This window comes from Triticum urartu, chromosome 7A (genome assembly GCF_056163025.1).
Source record: "Triticum urartu cultivar PI428250 chromosome 7A, HENAU_Tu73, whole genome shotgun sequence".
NCBI lineage: Eukaryota > Viridiplantae > Streptophyta > Magnoliopsida > Poales > Poaceae > Triticum > Triticum urartu.
In genome coordinates this window covers 10,868,013-10,881,558 of record NC_141879.1, presented here as the reverse complement: position 1 = coordinate 10,881,558, position 13,546 = coordinate 10,868,013, and the positions used below count along the sequence as shown (strand labels likewise).

Here is a 13,546-nt window from a genome sequence, read left to right as displayed (position 1 = left end):
ACCTCGATGCTATGAGTCTACCACAATATATATCATGGATACATAACCACAAGTACGTTAGGAAGAAGACGAATCCTTGAGGAGGGCGATCGCGTGGCACACCTCCACCATGGTGGGCCGCTCCGGCGGCGAGTGCTGAGTGCACGCTATCCCAAGATCCATCAGTTCGACGACGACGTTGTCCGCTTGTGCCGCCGACAACATCGCGTCCGTGGCCGCCAGCCATGGCTGTGCGATGATGGCGGTGAGGTCATGCGGGTGGTGCCGCCTCACCCAGCCGTGCAATGTGAGCCCCTCTTGGAAGAGCAAATCGGTCGGGCGCTTCCCGGTGATCATCTCTAGTAGCATCACGCCGAAGCTGTACACGTCGCCTTCTGTCGAAGGGTGGCCCCCTAGTCCGTACTCTAAAATCACGCAACAAAAACGTCATGAAATGTTAAGATAAGAATGTTGATCACATGCATTTACACTATACTTATATGCTATGTTGATTCGATTGTGTTGTAAATTACCTGGTGCGATGTAGCCCACAGAACCTTGCAACAATCCGGCAGTGGAGTTGCAGGGATCGGCAAAGCCTGCATTGTCGTCGTCGCCCATGTCCTTGACCAGCCGCGCGATGCCGAAGTCAGCCACCACGGCCGTCATGTCGTCGTCGAGGAGGACGTTGCTGGGCTTAAGGTCGCAGTGTACGATGCGGACGGGTGCATAGTGATGCAGGTAGGTGAGCCCCTCGGCTACGTCGCCGGCGATGCCAACCAGCCATGCGAGGTCCATGCCACGTCTGGGACTGCCGTCACGCGGGTAGAGGTGGCTCTCTAGGCTACCATTGGTCATCAGCGGCAGCACGATTGCGTGGAAGTCCGGCTGGCTGCATGTGGTGACCACGCGCAGCAGGTTCCGGTGCCGCGTCCGCCTCAGCACATCGCACTCCCGCTTGAAACTCCGGGAGACCTCGCCGCCTCCGGTATTGGGGTCGAGCACCTTGACGGCGACATGCGTGCCGTTGCGGAGCGTCCCCTCGTACACGCGCCCGAACTGCCCCGCGCCGATCAGCCTTGACTGCTCGAACCCGGCCGTCGCCTCGTAGAGCTCCCGTTGAGAGATCCTCGGGTAGTCTCCCCTCGTGCTGGGCTCGCATGGTAGCAACGGTGAGCGCCGCCTGTCTCGTCCCACGGCGCGGCACATGGCCAGCCCAATGATTGCCATCGTGAAGCTCGCGATTGTGCCGACGGCGAGCAACACCACTCGCCGGTTATGGAGCAAGTTGCGCTTCGCGCCGCTGCACCTAGGCAACCCAGGCGTCATCGACGCCGTCCCCGCACACAGTCTGTCATTGCCGAGGAACGCGTCCGCCCGAAATCCTGCAAAGGCCCCGCCGCTCGGCACCTCGCCTGAGAAGTCGTTGTATGAAAAGTTAACACGCAGCAGCGACGCCACCTTCTCCAAGGATTGAGGGAGGGTCCCCATGAGGCCATTGCAGGACACGTCGAGGTACTTGAGCTCGATGCAGCTGCCGAGCTGCGGCGGGATCGTGCCGGAGAGCTGGTTTGATGACAGGTTAAGCAATTGCAACCTAACCATCTCGCCGATGGTCACCGGGATGACGCCAGACAACAAGTTGCCCGCGAGGTTGAGGTTGAGCAATCCGCTCAGCCTAGATAAGCCAGCTGGGATCTTGCCTTGCAGCATGTTGTTGGAGAGATCAAGATTTTCCATCGTCACACATTGCACGATGCTCGGCGGAATGGTGCCGGTGAGCCGGTTTTGCGAAAAATTGACGACCCCGAGCCACGGGATCATGCCAAGGGATAGCGGGATATCACCGGAGAGCAGGTTGTTTGAGAGGTGCAGCTGCTCGAGCTGCCGCATGCTGGAGATGCCCTGTGGGATGGAGCCGTTGAGGAGGTTATGGAAGAGGTTGAGGGTGTTGAGGTTTGTGAGGTTGGAGATGTTTGCCGGGATCGGGCCAAAGAGTCTGTTAAACTGAAGGTGGAGCTGCATGAGGCCGGGAGCGAGGCGACCGACGACAGGCGGGATCGTGCCGGCGATGTCATTCCCGGCGACGCCGAGCTCCTTTAGCGCGGTGCAGTTGGTAAGCGAGGCGAAGAATGGTTCAAGGCCGGTGTTGTTCCGCGAGTTCGCGAGGTGGTTGAACGACAGGTGCAAATACTCGAGGTTGCTCATGCCGCTGAACATGTCATCCCGCGGCAGCTCGCCGGTGAGGAAGTTCGATTGCAGTAGCAGCCATCGGAGCTTCGTTGAGTTTGACAGTGAGCGGGGGATGACGCCATGGAGTTTGTTGGACCGCAACACGAGGGATGTCAGCTCAGGGAGTGGGCAATCCGCTCGGATGGGGATCTTTCCGCCGAGAAAGTTTGACGACATATCAATGTAGTGCAAGGCGGAGAGGTTGCAGAAGATAGCAGACGGGATATGCCCGGAGAGGTTGTTGTCGCCGAGATTTAGGTATACCAAGCGCCGAATACGCGAGAGCTCCACCGGAATCGATCCCTCCAGCTGGTTTCCGCTGAGGCTGAGCTGCGTCAGCCGAGAAAGCTTCCCTAGCTCATGTGGCACCGCCCCAGAGAAGACGTTCTCGGAGAGATCGAGGATGCTGAGTCTCGAGAGGTTGCCGAGCTCCGACGGGACCGCCCCGGTGAGCGTGTTCGACGACACATCGAGAAACTTTAGGTGGGAGAGGTTGCCGAGCTCGGGCGGAACCGTCCCAGTGAGCATGTTCAAGGACACGTCGAGAAACTTGAGGTAGGAGAGGTTGCCGAGCTCAAGTGCGACGCTGCCGGTGAAGTGGTTGCCGGAGAGGTTGAGTGTCCTGAGGTGCGAGAGGTTGCCAAGCGCGGGCGAGACCTGGCCAAAAAGCTCCTGCCCGCTTAGTATTAACTTGACAACACGGCGCCGTGTCGTCTCCGCGTCCGTGTTGCAAGTGACCCCGGTCCAGTTGCACACGTCCGGCGAGCCCCAGCCGGCGAGTGCTCCCTTGGGGTCGCCGGACACGCCGGCCTTGAAGACTAAAAGCACAGAGCGGTCGTCGTCTTCTCCCAAGAGAGCCGGGCTTGCGGTGTGGAGGAAGAGGAAGAAGAGGAGAAATGTGAAGATGAGGGCCGTGATTGGCCTGGCAACCATGGCCATGGCCATGAGAGCCCGCGCCGGGTAGCTTGGAGCTGGTGGTCGAGCTCGGAATCAGATCGGAGCTAAGCAAAATGGGTTGGTGATGATGAGAGCAAGGTTTGCTGCACAGCGCGGGTAGGGTTTTATAAAGGTTGGAGATCGAGCGCCGTGCCTAACTAATTAGGGTTTGGATACGATCTGCATGCATGGCTGTGGGTCCGGCCTGGTGGTTTGGATACGGTCTCACGGGGTATCTAATCCACGGATGAGACTAATTAGCGTACAAAAATGCTACAATTAGCGTCTCAACGGCTAATCATGCATGCATGTATGTGTGACTCCACGGGTATATGTAAGCTTAAACTCGACTCCCCTTTCCCCAAAATATAGGATTTTTTTTATGGCCTTCTACGTATGACTTTGACTACGTACAAGTCTTATGGGGGTAGACTTACTTATCAATGATATTCAGTATCTAAGAACTAACCCTGGTTAGGGGCTGGATGGTTAGGAGGACAGTGGTTTCTAGCACATCAAGGTTTAAATCCTAGTGCTTACATAATTTCTGGATTCATTTCAGGATCTTCGGTGATGCGCGTTCGGTGTGAGAAGACGTCCTCAATCTCTCGTAGGTGGTCATAGAGGTAGGGTTTGCGTGTGTATTCATAGAAATGAGTGTATGCGCGCATAGATGAGCGCATGTGTCTATACTGTGTTCTATAAAAAATGATATTCAGTATCTTACCGATGTTTATGCTTTCCTTTGAGATACGCAAAGGGGTAATGAAAAGATTGGATTATTATTGATCCAGATTTCTCTGGCAACGTGATGTAAAGGAAAAAAGTAAAAAGTAAGGAGCTAAGTGGGATAGATATCGAGGACTTGGAAATTAAGAATAAGTGCCTACCTACTACTTCCTTCGTTTTTATTTACTTTGCATATTAGCTTTGTCTCGAGTTAAACTTTGCAAACTTTAACCAAGTTTATATAAAAAAATATTACATCCACAATATCAAATCAATACCATTAGAATCATGACTGAATATATTTACATACCATGTATAGTATTTGTTACTGTGAAAGTTTAGATTATTTTCTAAAAACTTGGCCAAATGTTTATAAAGTTTGACTTAAGTCAAAGCTAATATGCGGGTAAGTAAAAATGGAGGGAGTAAATGGTTGTTTAAGATGCTTAATGATGGGTAGGGAGGGGGAGTTTGGCATGAGTTGCTTTGTAGCAAATACCTCAAATGGAGGGAGTAAATGGTTGCCATTAAAAACAAGATATCCATGTGGTACTTGGACAGAAATGTGGTTCTCAGAAAATAGAATCTGGCCAAACGGAGATAGAGGGCTCCAAGAAGTGTGAGCTTTTGTGATAATAAGGAGGAAACAACTCAACACTTATTTTTGACCTGTCCTTTTACCACCATAATCTAGCCAACCGTCCATGTGGCCTATAATTCACCCACTTCAACAAGTATACCAAATTTGTTTGAAAACTGAATGACATGGGTTGCGCTTTAGTTTGGGCCATCTGAAATTGCCAGGCTGATTATTATTTTTAACATGTCAAAACTTCCAAAAATAATTGCAGTTATCCTTGGAGCTACCAGGTGGATCCATATGTGGTGTTCCCTGCGTCATGTGGAGGCACGGACGGCCATGGCTTTGTGGTGTAGCCAATGAGGGATGGTCACTTGGGTTATATTCAACCAGTTTGGATGATGGTCCTGTAGTAGGATTTGTGAATGAGTCATGCAATCCTATTCTAGGCGATTGTGGCACCACTTGTTTTTTTTTCTTTTATTGCAAGACTGTATGGATGTTTAACTTTGCTTTAATAAGATGGTTGTGTGCATCAACCGATGTAGAGGCCCGGAATATCCCTTTCCAAAGAAAAAAAAGTCTAATTAAGATTTGATAGTTCGATCGTCACTTTGTATGGTTAGCATTCTACTACCTTTCCTTATCTTAATAGCGAGGAGGGAATCATCTTTTGGAAGAAAAAGAACATCGGAGAAATCAAATGTTTCAGATATGAGTAATCTGATAGCGTTAGTTACCATCACATCAACCTTTGCTTATTGCTTCTCTACCTGCAACGATCCCCAAAGTACCTTAATATGATGTGTCATGATAGCATGCATGGTCAATATTCCAATGTTGCGTCAGATACCAGGCTCAAAGTTTGTTCTTTCGGTTAAGTTAATCATGTTTGGGTCACAATCTAAGTCTGAACAGATACGCACACAGACCACACTTTGGCATCATCAGGTAGAATTGTACATCTTATGTTAATATTCTGAAGCCCCTTTACTGTCAAAATTGAAGAACTCCATAACTTTAGTAAAATGGTTGAGGTAACAATCTTTCTTGAGCAGAACCAGTGTGTGTTGACTGCTTTCTGCTACATATCCTGAATCTTTTTACGGCCGCTTTCTGCTACATATCCTGAATCTTTTTACGACCGCTTTCTGGTACATATCCTGGATCTGACTTGTTAAAGCTAGCAAGCGTGTTGATGGAAAAGCCAACCGAATACTCTTTTGTGGTAAAGAGTATTGAAGTTCTTATCGAATCTACAACAACACTAAACTACATTCCTGGTCGTGAAAGGAGACGATCAATCAAATCATCAGATGCGACAAAAACAGTGCCGAGCAAATGTTAATTAACTTGTTTATGCCAATTTGGTCGTGAAAGCACCGAAACAATGACCTGACTCGAGATCCTTTTGCTTTTATCTTTGATGAGTGACGATGGTCGGGCATAGCCGGCTAATGGAGTCCAGCATGCATGCTTGCTAAGGGCATGACCGGAGGATTAACAACTTAAAGAATTCACAAGTAGTCGTTAGTAGGCAATCCCCAACCATCAGTAAACTAACTAATGTTCACCCTTTCTACAAACAATAATTAGTAAACTAATGTTGTATTAAGCGCCAGAGGGGTGAGATGAGAGAACACCAAATGCGCCACGAGGAATTAACACAGGACCGACTAATCGATCGAGCGCGTGCTCTGGTATTCCTTTTCCCCTCAATTACTTTCCGTGTAGTAGTCATTGGTCAATTTGATGGGTGTTAATTATTAACACGAGTTGGACGACAACTTTGTGGTCGTCGTTGACAGCAATCGGTCATGGAAGATGACGTCTATCGGCCCCATCACGTACAGCAGCGTCACGCCGATGAATGCTCTTCAAATCCGTACCCAACACCCGGGGAAATTAGCAGTTTATCACACGATTAATGTAAGATTCATACATAATATATAGTACCATATCGATCATGAACAATTTGCATGCCACGTGACATAAAATGTGTCTACTCTACTTGCGGATACGTGCGTATATGCAGACTCTTGTATTGTATCACCTCTGTTTTTAATGTAACACGTTTTGGCAGTTTAAATTTGAATTGAACTGCCAAAACGTCTTACATTTAGAAATAAAGGGTGTGTGTATGAATTCATATGCATATGCACGCTTGTATGTGTGTGCACGTAACGTGCTAGGTGCGACGATGTAGCCAACTGAACTTTGCAACAGTCTGGTGGTGATGGAGCGCAACAGGATCATCGCTAGTGTTGCTGCTGGTTTCGGTATTATAGTAACTGCATTTGTTCTTTTCTGCTTTGCAGGTTTCTTAAAGCCCGCCTATGAAAATGTGCAAAGAAGTTAATGTGAAACCAATGATTCTTCCAACAACAAATCCTTTTGACTTGGGCAGTCACATATAGGCATCGTTTTCATGGAACTGGATGTTAATTATTGCTTGATTTCTAATTGGAGTTATCATTTGTGATGTTAAGCCCATGGTTAACGCTTTAATTATCCTTGGTATAGCAATACTTGTGCGACTTGACATGTATAGCTTATGGTCAGCGTGCATGATTGGGCTGAATTACTTTGCTATTTTTATTTATGGGTACATTTCATGTTTCTGTTTTTCTTAAATTTCCCGAATTTCATGGACTCTCGAAGGACATGTATACACATTTCAATTAATTTTGAACTTAAATGAAGTTTGTGTAAAAAGAATCGGAGTAGGTTTGCATGTTTTTTGACAATATAAGTTTTCTAAGAAATTTGGCAGTTTCCTGCCAGTCCCCCAAACTCACATGGTGATCTTCCCGTGGTGCGAGAACACCCCGGGCGGCCATGGAAATCCCCCTCAAGGGGATTAGAGCCCTGAGATACTTTCCCCTTACAACCAAACGAGGCCTAAGCGGGAGATGGTCTTGCCTATGAAGCACAACCCATGATGAAGAGAGGATCGATTCAGGCCGATGTCGCATAGAGCCATCCGACCAAGCCAATGGTTGAAACCAACTCGAGTATGGTCTCGACCATCCAAAGGTGGTTCTTTAGGAAAATGAAACACATTATTTTTTTCTCCAGAAATAACAGAAAATCAAAAAAATGATGAAGACTATGAGACTTCTTTTTTTTTGAGAAACATGTGAGATGTTTCCTACTTGCCCCTTATTCAGGTAGAGCGATTGGCCCAGCCCGTTTAGCCTATCCACATATATTTTTGGAACCTTCCGGAGGGGTTGGTCTGGTTCAATTCCGATTTTTTTTGTTTTTTCCATGTTGTTTCTTTTCACAGGTTTTCTTCTTTTTCCTTTAATTTTTTTTCTTTTTACAGGAATGTCCAGGAATTTCAAGGATTGTTGCTTTTTAATAAAATGTTTGAGTTTTAGGAAATTTTAAAAATGTGCCTGTTTTATAAAAATGATCGCGTTTCTAAAAAAAATTCTCATAATTATTTAGAAAATTCAAAATTTGTTCATGTTTTCAAAAAATGTTTGCAAAATTGAAAATAGTTTTGTTTTAAAATATGTTCAAGTATTTGGAAATAATGTTGCATTTAAAAAAAAATGAAAACTTTCTAGTTTAAAAAAAATCTGGAAATTGTTCGCTTTTCTATAAATGTTCATTTAAAAAAATCATGTTTAAAAAACAATAGAAGCTTAAATATTTTTCCAAAATTGACTGGAAAACCGTGCGCTACGGTGCCTACAAAAGAAAATGCAAAATAAGGCAAGTGGCTTCATGAGTTGGCGCTTTGACCCCCTAGACTGGGAGCTCCTTATTGGCGATTTCAGTGCCGGTCTGTTTCTCTTTCTAGCTCCCAGTATGCATGATAGTGGGCTCAATTTACTAGGCCCAATTGGTGTTTGATCGGTTGCGTGACTGTTTCGACCGAGACCTGTTTCATTGTTTCGTTTGTCTCATTCCTTTAAACATATTGTTTCCTTCTAATGCTTGTTTTAAAATGTCCATTCTACATGTAAATGTTCACGAATTCAAAAACCAACTTATTCAAAAAATTCCACGAATTAAAAGGTTTCGATTTTATTTGTTTTTCAAACGTTTATTTTTTTAAGGAAAGTTAAGAAACTTGGAAAAAGTTCATGAAATTTGGGGAAAATGCACAATTTCTTTTTTAAATTTGAAAAAAGTTTAATACCTGGGAACATCATAATTTGAGAAAAGATCCAAAAATGTAAAAAGTTAACGAATTTGAAAAAAAGTTCATGCACTGGGAAACAAGAAAATTAAAACAAAAATGGAAAATGGAAAGAAGTAAACGAAAAGAGAAAAAATGGACAAAAATCGAGTGGAATAAGAAAAGAGGGAACCAAAAACACATAAAATATTGATGGGGAAGCTTTTGGAAGTTTCCCCAAAATGGAGGGGCTTCTGAAAAGTGAACTCAAACTAATCTTTTGGGCTGGCTCGTTAGGAACAATGGGGAGCGAGGGTCAGCCTGGCAACCGGGCCGGGTTTCGTCGGTTTGACCATTACCAAACCCATGCCTGACACCTTATCTGGTCCTTTCCAAACCCATGAAGCTAAACAAAGATTGGGCCATGAAAAACATGGGAGTGACATATAGAAGTGAGAGAAGGCCTACTAATGGGCTGACCTCTTAGCCATGCTACTTACGTACGTTATATGTGAATGTATGTATATATTAAAAAGATAAACCATAATGAAGAAATTTTTTTTATTTAATTCTTAATATTAATCGGGTGACCTATCGGGTAACCCACGAGCATGAACTTATACACATACCCTACCCACAACAACTAATCGGGTTACCTAGGGTAAGACCCATGGATGAAGTTGACAACCCATAGCCCTACCCATTCGGATCGGCTGCTCATGGGCGTGTGAACCCATGTGTCAGATTGCTGAATTGAAGGGAGGGGGTGTGCGCTATTTGTAAATAACCCTGTTTTTGGCGCGTAAGGCGCCAAATAGGGTTTGGGCCCAGACTGTGAGGCGTAGGAGGAGGCCCAGTTTCTGGTCGCTGGAGGCCCGCCACGAAGGAAACAAAAACGCGCTTCTGCAGGGTCCTCTCCGCAAAAATCGCCTTCCTCTTTCCCCGTCGTCTCCACCAACGCCACTCCAAATCCAGAACCGAAGGAGGAAGAGGAAGAGAGGCTAGCTAGCTAGGGTTCCGCCTCCCGCCGGCCGGAGAGAGGGAGAGAGAGGATGACGACGGCGGCGCGGCCGACGTGGGCGCCGGCGAAGGGCGGGAACGAGCAGGGGGGCACGCGCATCTTCGGGCCCTCCGGGAAGTACTCCTCCCGCGACCTCGCCGCCCACACCTCCCTCAAGCCCAGGTAAATTAAACTCCGCCAGTCGACCCCCTTCCTTCCCGCGCTCCGATGCCGAATCCACGCCCCCCGGTGGGTCGAATCGCCCGCCTGGTTAGAGGCCTCGCGCGCACGCCGTCGTTGGAATTTTGCGGTGGGGGAAAGGGTGCTAGGGTTCGTCGCTACTGGAGACCTGGGCTCCGTCCAGATCGGGGTGGCTGGCCTCGTCGATCTCGGTGCGGTGGAATTGCTTGGCGACATATAGCCATCGCTAGCTCCTGCCTCGTTGCAGGCTGGGGTGGTCGTGTATCGCCAACTCCATATAGTATTCTAAAAAAAGTTCCATATAGTGGTTTTGCATCTGCTTAGGTCCCAAATGGGGGCAATACAACCCACCCCGCCCCGCTAATCGCTTGAAATGGACGCAGCGCCTGCTATGCTATTCTGTGCGAGGTTGCCAGGGTTAGGTCGATTTCGGTACAATCTGACAAGCCAAGGCACTACTTGTTTGCTGCAACAACAGAATTAATTAACCAACATACATGTATACTTGGCTTAAGAAAGTCCGGATGCGTGTGGAAACCTGCAAAGGTCAAACAAAAATGTTGCCGATTGCTTTTAGAGGTTTGGAGCTGGGGTAGCTACTTAGCACCAAGTGTTAATGTTTTACACAACTACCTTAATGCTGTCTGCTGCTGCTACGGCATATGGAGAATAAATTTAGGCACCATAAGCAAATGGTTCATCATGGTGCATATGTTCCTCATTTGGGGTCTATTGCCCGTTAACAAGAACTGATGACACCGTATGTGGCTAAACAATTGGTTCAACCTTCACATGATTGTTTATTTATTTACCCTGGTTAGGGTTCGTCTCGAGGGACTTGGGGTTTGCAGTGGTGTCAGATAGGGATGGCTGGCCCTGCCCATGCTTGTTGAGCTCTGTGCGGTAGAGTGTTAGCGACAGATGCCGGTTGCCAGTCCTTACATCGGTGCTGGTTGTGGTTGGTGTTTTGCCAACTTAGTAGCTATATTGCTTCTGTTTAGGGCCAAGTATTGGCCATTACAATTGGCTTTTCTCTGGCAATCTTTGCAAATAGTCTGCTACTTGGTTCAACGTTGCCAGGATTAGGTCGATTTCTGTACAAACCCAGACACTTGTTTACTGCACCACACCTGACCTAAATAAGTCCTGTTATGTGGAAAAACCTGGGAATATCAAACGAAATGTAGCTATTTATCACCAGGACAACCAACTATTTGCATTTTGATGCTGCAGTAGCTACTTAGCACCAAATGTAGCTGTAACGTTTAACATAATAACCTGAATTTGTCTGCTGCTGCTGCATCAAGAGAGCAAATCTATGAACAAATTGCTTACCATGGTTCATATATTTGGTTCCTGATCTGGGGTTTATTGCCTGTTAAACATAACCTAGAACACCATATATTGCCAAACTATTGCTTCAGCCTGACATGATTGTTTTTTGTTCTTGACACCGAATCCTTAACAAAATGGGCTGGCAGTTCTTTGATGTCTACATACTGACATTCCTCCCTCTTATGTGCAGAAAAGAGGGACAACAAACTCAAGAGGAGGTACAGAAGAGGAATCTTAGGGATGAACTTGAGGAGCGTGAACGCAAGCACTTCTCATCCAAGGATAAGTCCTATGTTGGTAATGCCTCTAGATCCATCTGCTCTTTGTCCCTCATCTGGGCAGATAGTGCTTGTCACATCCTTTCTTCCGTGATGTTTATCTATTGTTGTTTTATTGTATCTGGGAATTGTAATTGATTAGTTCAAACACTTTTTTCTCGCAGACGAGAGGGACCGGCGAAAAAGTTCAGGCCTGCTCTTAGAAGGTCGGTGACACTACTTTACCAAAGTTTGCTTAGTGCCTAGGTTCAAGGCAGCATAATGATTTACTTGGTTCTTCTGGTAATCACAGGTTCAAAACGGGATGAGGATAAGATAGTTCCACGTGAAATTGATGCAGATGACTCTGACGTGGAACTAAAAAGTGATGATGAAAGGTCTGTTTAGTTCTTGCTCAGTAGTTTATCAATCACACCCATTCAAAATGCTGATGAGACTCTTCTTTCTGTTGCATCTTCTAACTGCATGAATAAATTGTAGCCTGAATTGGGGCCGAAACTGTTCAATAGGTGTTGTCTACCATAAACTTTGGAATTGGGTGATACACATTCTTATGCTGGCTAGCATTCTTTTCATTGCAGTTGGATTATGTTTATGTTTACAAGAAAAACATATGGTAAAATAGCAAAAAAGTATAATACAGCAATTGTCCTGATATTTTTTGGGACAGAGCTGTTTAGCTGGGTCCAGTGTTGTAGTTCAGTTGGTTATCTCAACTTAATTTATGTCTTACTCATCAAATTATCTTATATTCAGCGACGATGATGACGACGACGATGACACTGAGGCACTAATGGCAGAGCTTGAAAGGATTAAAAAAGAAAGAGCCGAGGACAGGCTTAGAAAGGTTTGTTGTTTTCTTCTCTGTATTATCATTTTGAGGCGCTCTTTTTCTTTAGGTTTAGAGAATTAATGTGAACTCATGTCTGTTTGCTGCAGGAGCGTCAGCAAGCAGAAGAAGAGGCCAAGATGAAGGAGGCTGAGCTGATGCGAGGAAACCCACTGATCAATATGAATAACTCTGGCTCCTTCAATGTGAAGAGAAGGTTAGGACAGTGATGCCTAGCGTATCATATTATATGCTTCTTTTATGTTTTGTTGTCCTTTTTTTAGGAATAGAATGCTGCCATGCTTTATGCCGAGCTTAATCCTGTTCATATATGTGTTTGTCGCAGGTGGGATGATGATGTTGTATTCAAGAACCAGGCTCGTGGAGAGACTAAGACACCGAAACGGTTCATCAATGACACCATCAGAAGTGATTTCCACCGCAAGTTTCTGCATAGGTACATGAAATGATGCTGCTGTATGCTTTATGTTGTCTGGACATTATGCATGCTGAAAGAGCCTGTGATGTTTCTGTATTCTGAAGATCGATTTGTATGACATAACTGTAACAGCTACGTTATCTTAATGGTGATATGTTTACCCTGTTCCTAAGAGTAAAGAAAAGAACCCACTGCTTGTGTATTACTGATGCTTCGCTGTGACCTCAGGATGTTTCTATTAGTACATTGACCTGGAAATATGTATGCTTGCTGTGTACTCTCAGTTTGTTTCACTGCCCAGCAGTGTCTTGGAAAATTCATTGAGCGCTTGATACACCAATTTTCTTGCCGGCCTTCTCTTTGGGAAAGTGATTTTAATTAAACTAGCAACCAAAGTTCCTTCTCTATTTGATTGTTTTCTGGTTTGGCTTGATGGATTTGATTGTTTTCTGGTTTGGCTAGATGGACAGTTAGTGAGAGTTTAACCGAGTAAATTGGCAGGTTACCCTTTGCCTCTTTCTCATGGCATTGGAGTCGTTGTACTGCTCGGAGATTGATATCCTGGTTCTCCATTGTTGGCTGGCCATCTTTTTCATGGCTAGCCGGGAGGAGCTAGGGGACATCTATGTTATCTCTTTGTTTATTTGGTCAGTCAGTTCTGTTTGCATGGTTGCATCTTCTATATTCTTACTGTTCAGAATCTGCATAGAAGATATCTTGATTTTGTTGATTGATGTCGAGATAATGTTGCTTGCCATTGAATTCGAATGAAGTAGCTCATTTTCCTTTCTATTTCTTCTCTCTTCGACTTTGGATTTATTATTTATTTGGTCTTCTTGTTGCATGCAAATTGAACTTCTATTTGCTTGCTGGCTC

The 13,546-nt window shown here is 45.5% G+C and overlaps 2 protein-coding genes across 2 annotated transcripts; one reads left to right on the top strand and one right to left on the bottom strand.

Moving 5' to 3' along the window:
• Nucleotides 1–57: 57 nt before the first annotated feature.
• On the bottom strand, nucleotides 58–3,144 carry LOC125522889 (uncharacterized). The gene is made up of 3 exons (XM_087534742.1): nucleotides 1,177–3,144; nucleotides 513–984; nucleotides 58–404 (listed from the first exon to the last, which is right to left on the bottom strand). The coding sequence occupies exons 1-3, from the start codon at nucleotides 3,142–3,144 to the stop codon at nucleotides 58–60; spliced, it is 2,787 nt and encodes a 928-aa protein (XP_087390868.1).
• A 6,354-nt stretch (nucleotides 3,145–9,498) lies between these two features.
• On the top strand, nucleotides 9,499–12,875 carry LOC125521767 (uncharacterized). The gene is made up of 7 exons (XM_048686830.1): nucleotides 9,499–9,771; nucleotides 11,315–11,421; nucleotides 11,567–11,608; nucleotides 11,695–11,779; nucleotides 12,159–12,249; nucleotides 12,342–12,448; nucleotides 12,578–12,875. The coding sequence occupies exons 1-7, from the start codon at nucleotides 9,641–9,643 to the stop codon at nucleotides 12,699–12,701; spliced, it is 687 nt and encodes a 228-aa protein (XP_048542787.1). The 5' UTR covers nucleotides 9,499–9,640; the 3' UTR covers nucleotides 12,702–12,875.
• Nucleotides 12,876–13,546: the final 671 nt, after the last annotated feature.

What these genes read in the sequence shown, in the direction of transcription:
- LOC125522889 (XM_087534742.1), bottom strand. Translation starts at nt 3,144, where the DNA reads ATGGTTGCCAGGCCAATCACGGCCCTCATCTTCACATTTCTCCTCTTC. An exon ending in GGCTGGCCATGTGCCGCGCC is followed by an intron (nt 985 to 1,176) that starts GTGGGACGAGAC and finishes GTCGCCGTCAAG; the next exon opens with GTGCTCGACCCCAATACCGG. An exon ending in TGTGGGCTACATCGCACCAG is followed by an intron (nt 405 to 512) that starts GTAATTTACAAC and finishes GCGTGATTTTAG; the next exon opens with AGTACGGACTAGGGGGCCAC.
- LOC125521767 (XM_048686830.1), top strand. Translation starts at nt 9,641, where the DNA reads ATGACGACGGCGGCGCGGCCGACGTGGGCGCCGGCGAAGGGCGGGAAC. An exon ending in CAAGGATAAGTCCTATGTTG is followed by an intron (nt 11,422 to 11,566) that starts GTAATGCCTCTA and finishes TTTTTCTCGCAG; the next exon opens with ACGAGAGGGACCGGCGAAAA. An exon ending in TTCAGGCCTGCTCTTAGAAG is followed by an intron (nt 11,609 to 11,694) that starts GTCGGTGACACT and finishes TGGTAATCACAG; the next exon opens with GTTCAAAACGGGATGAGGAT.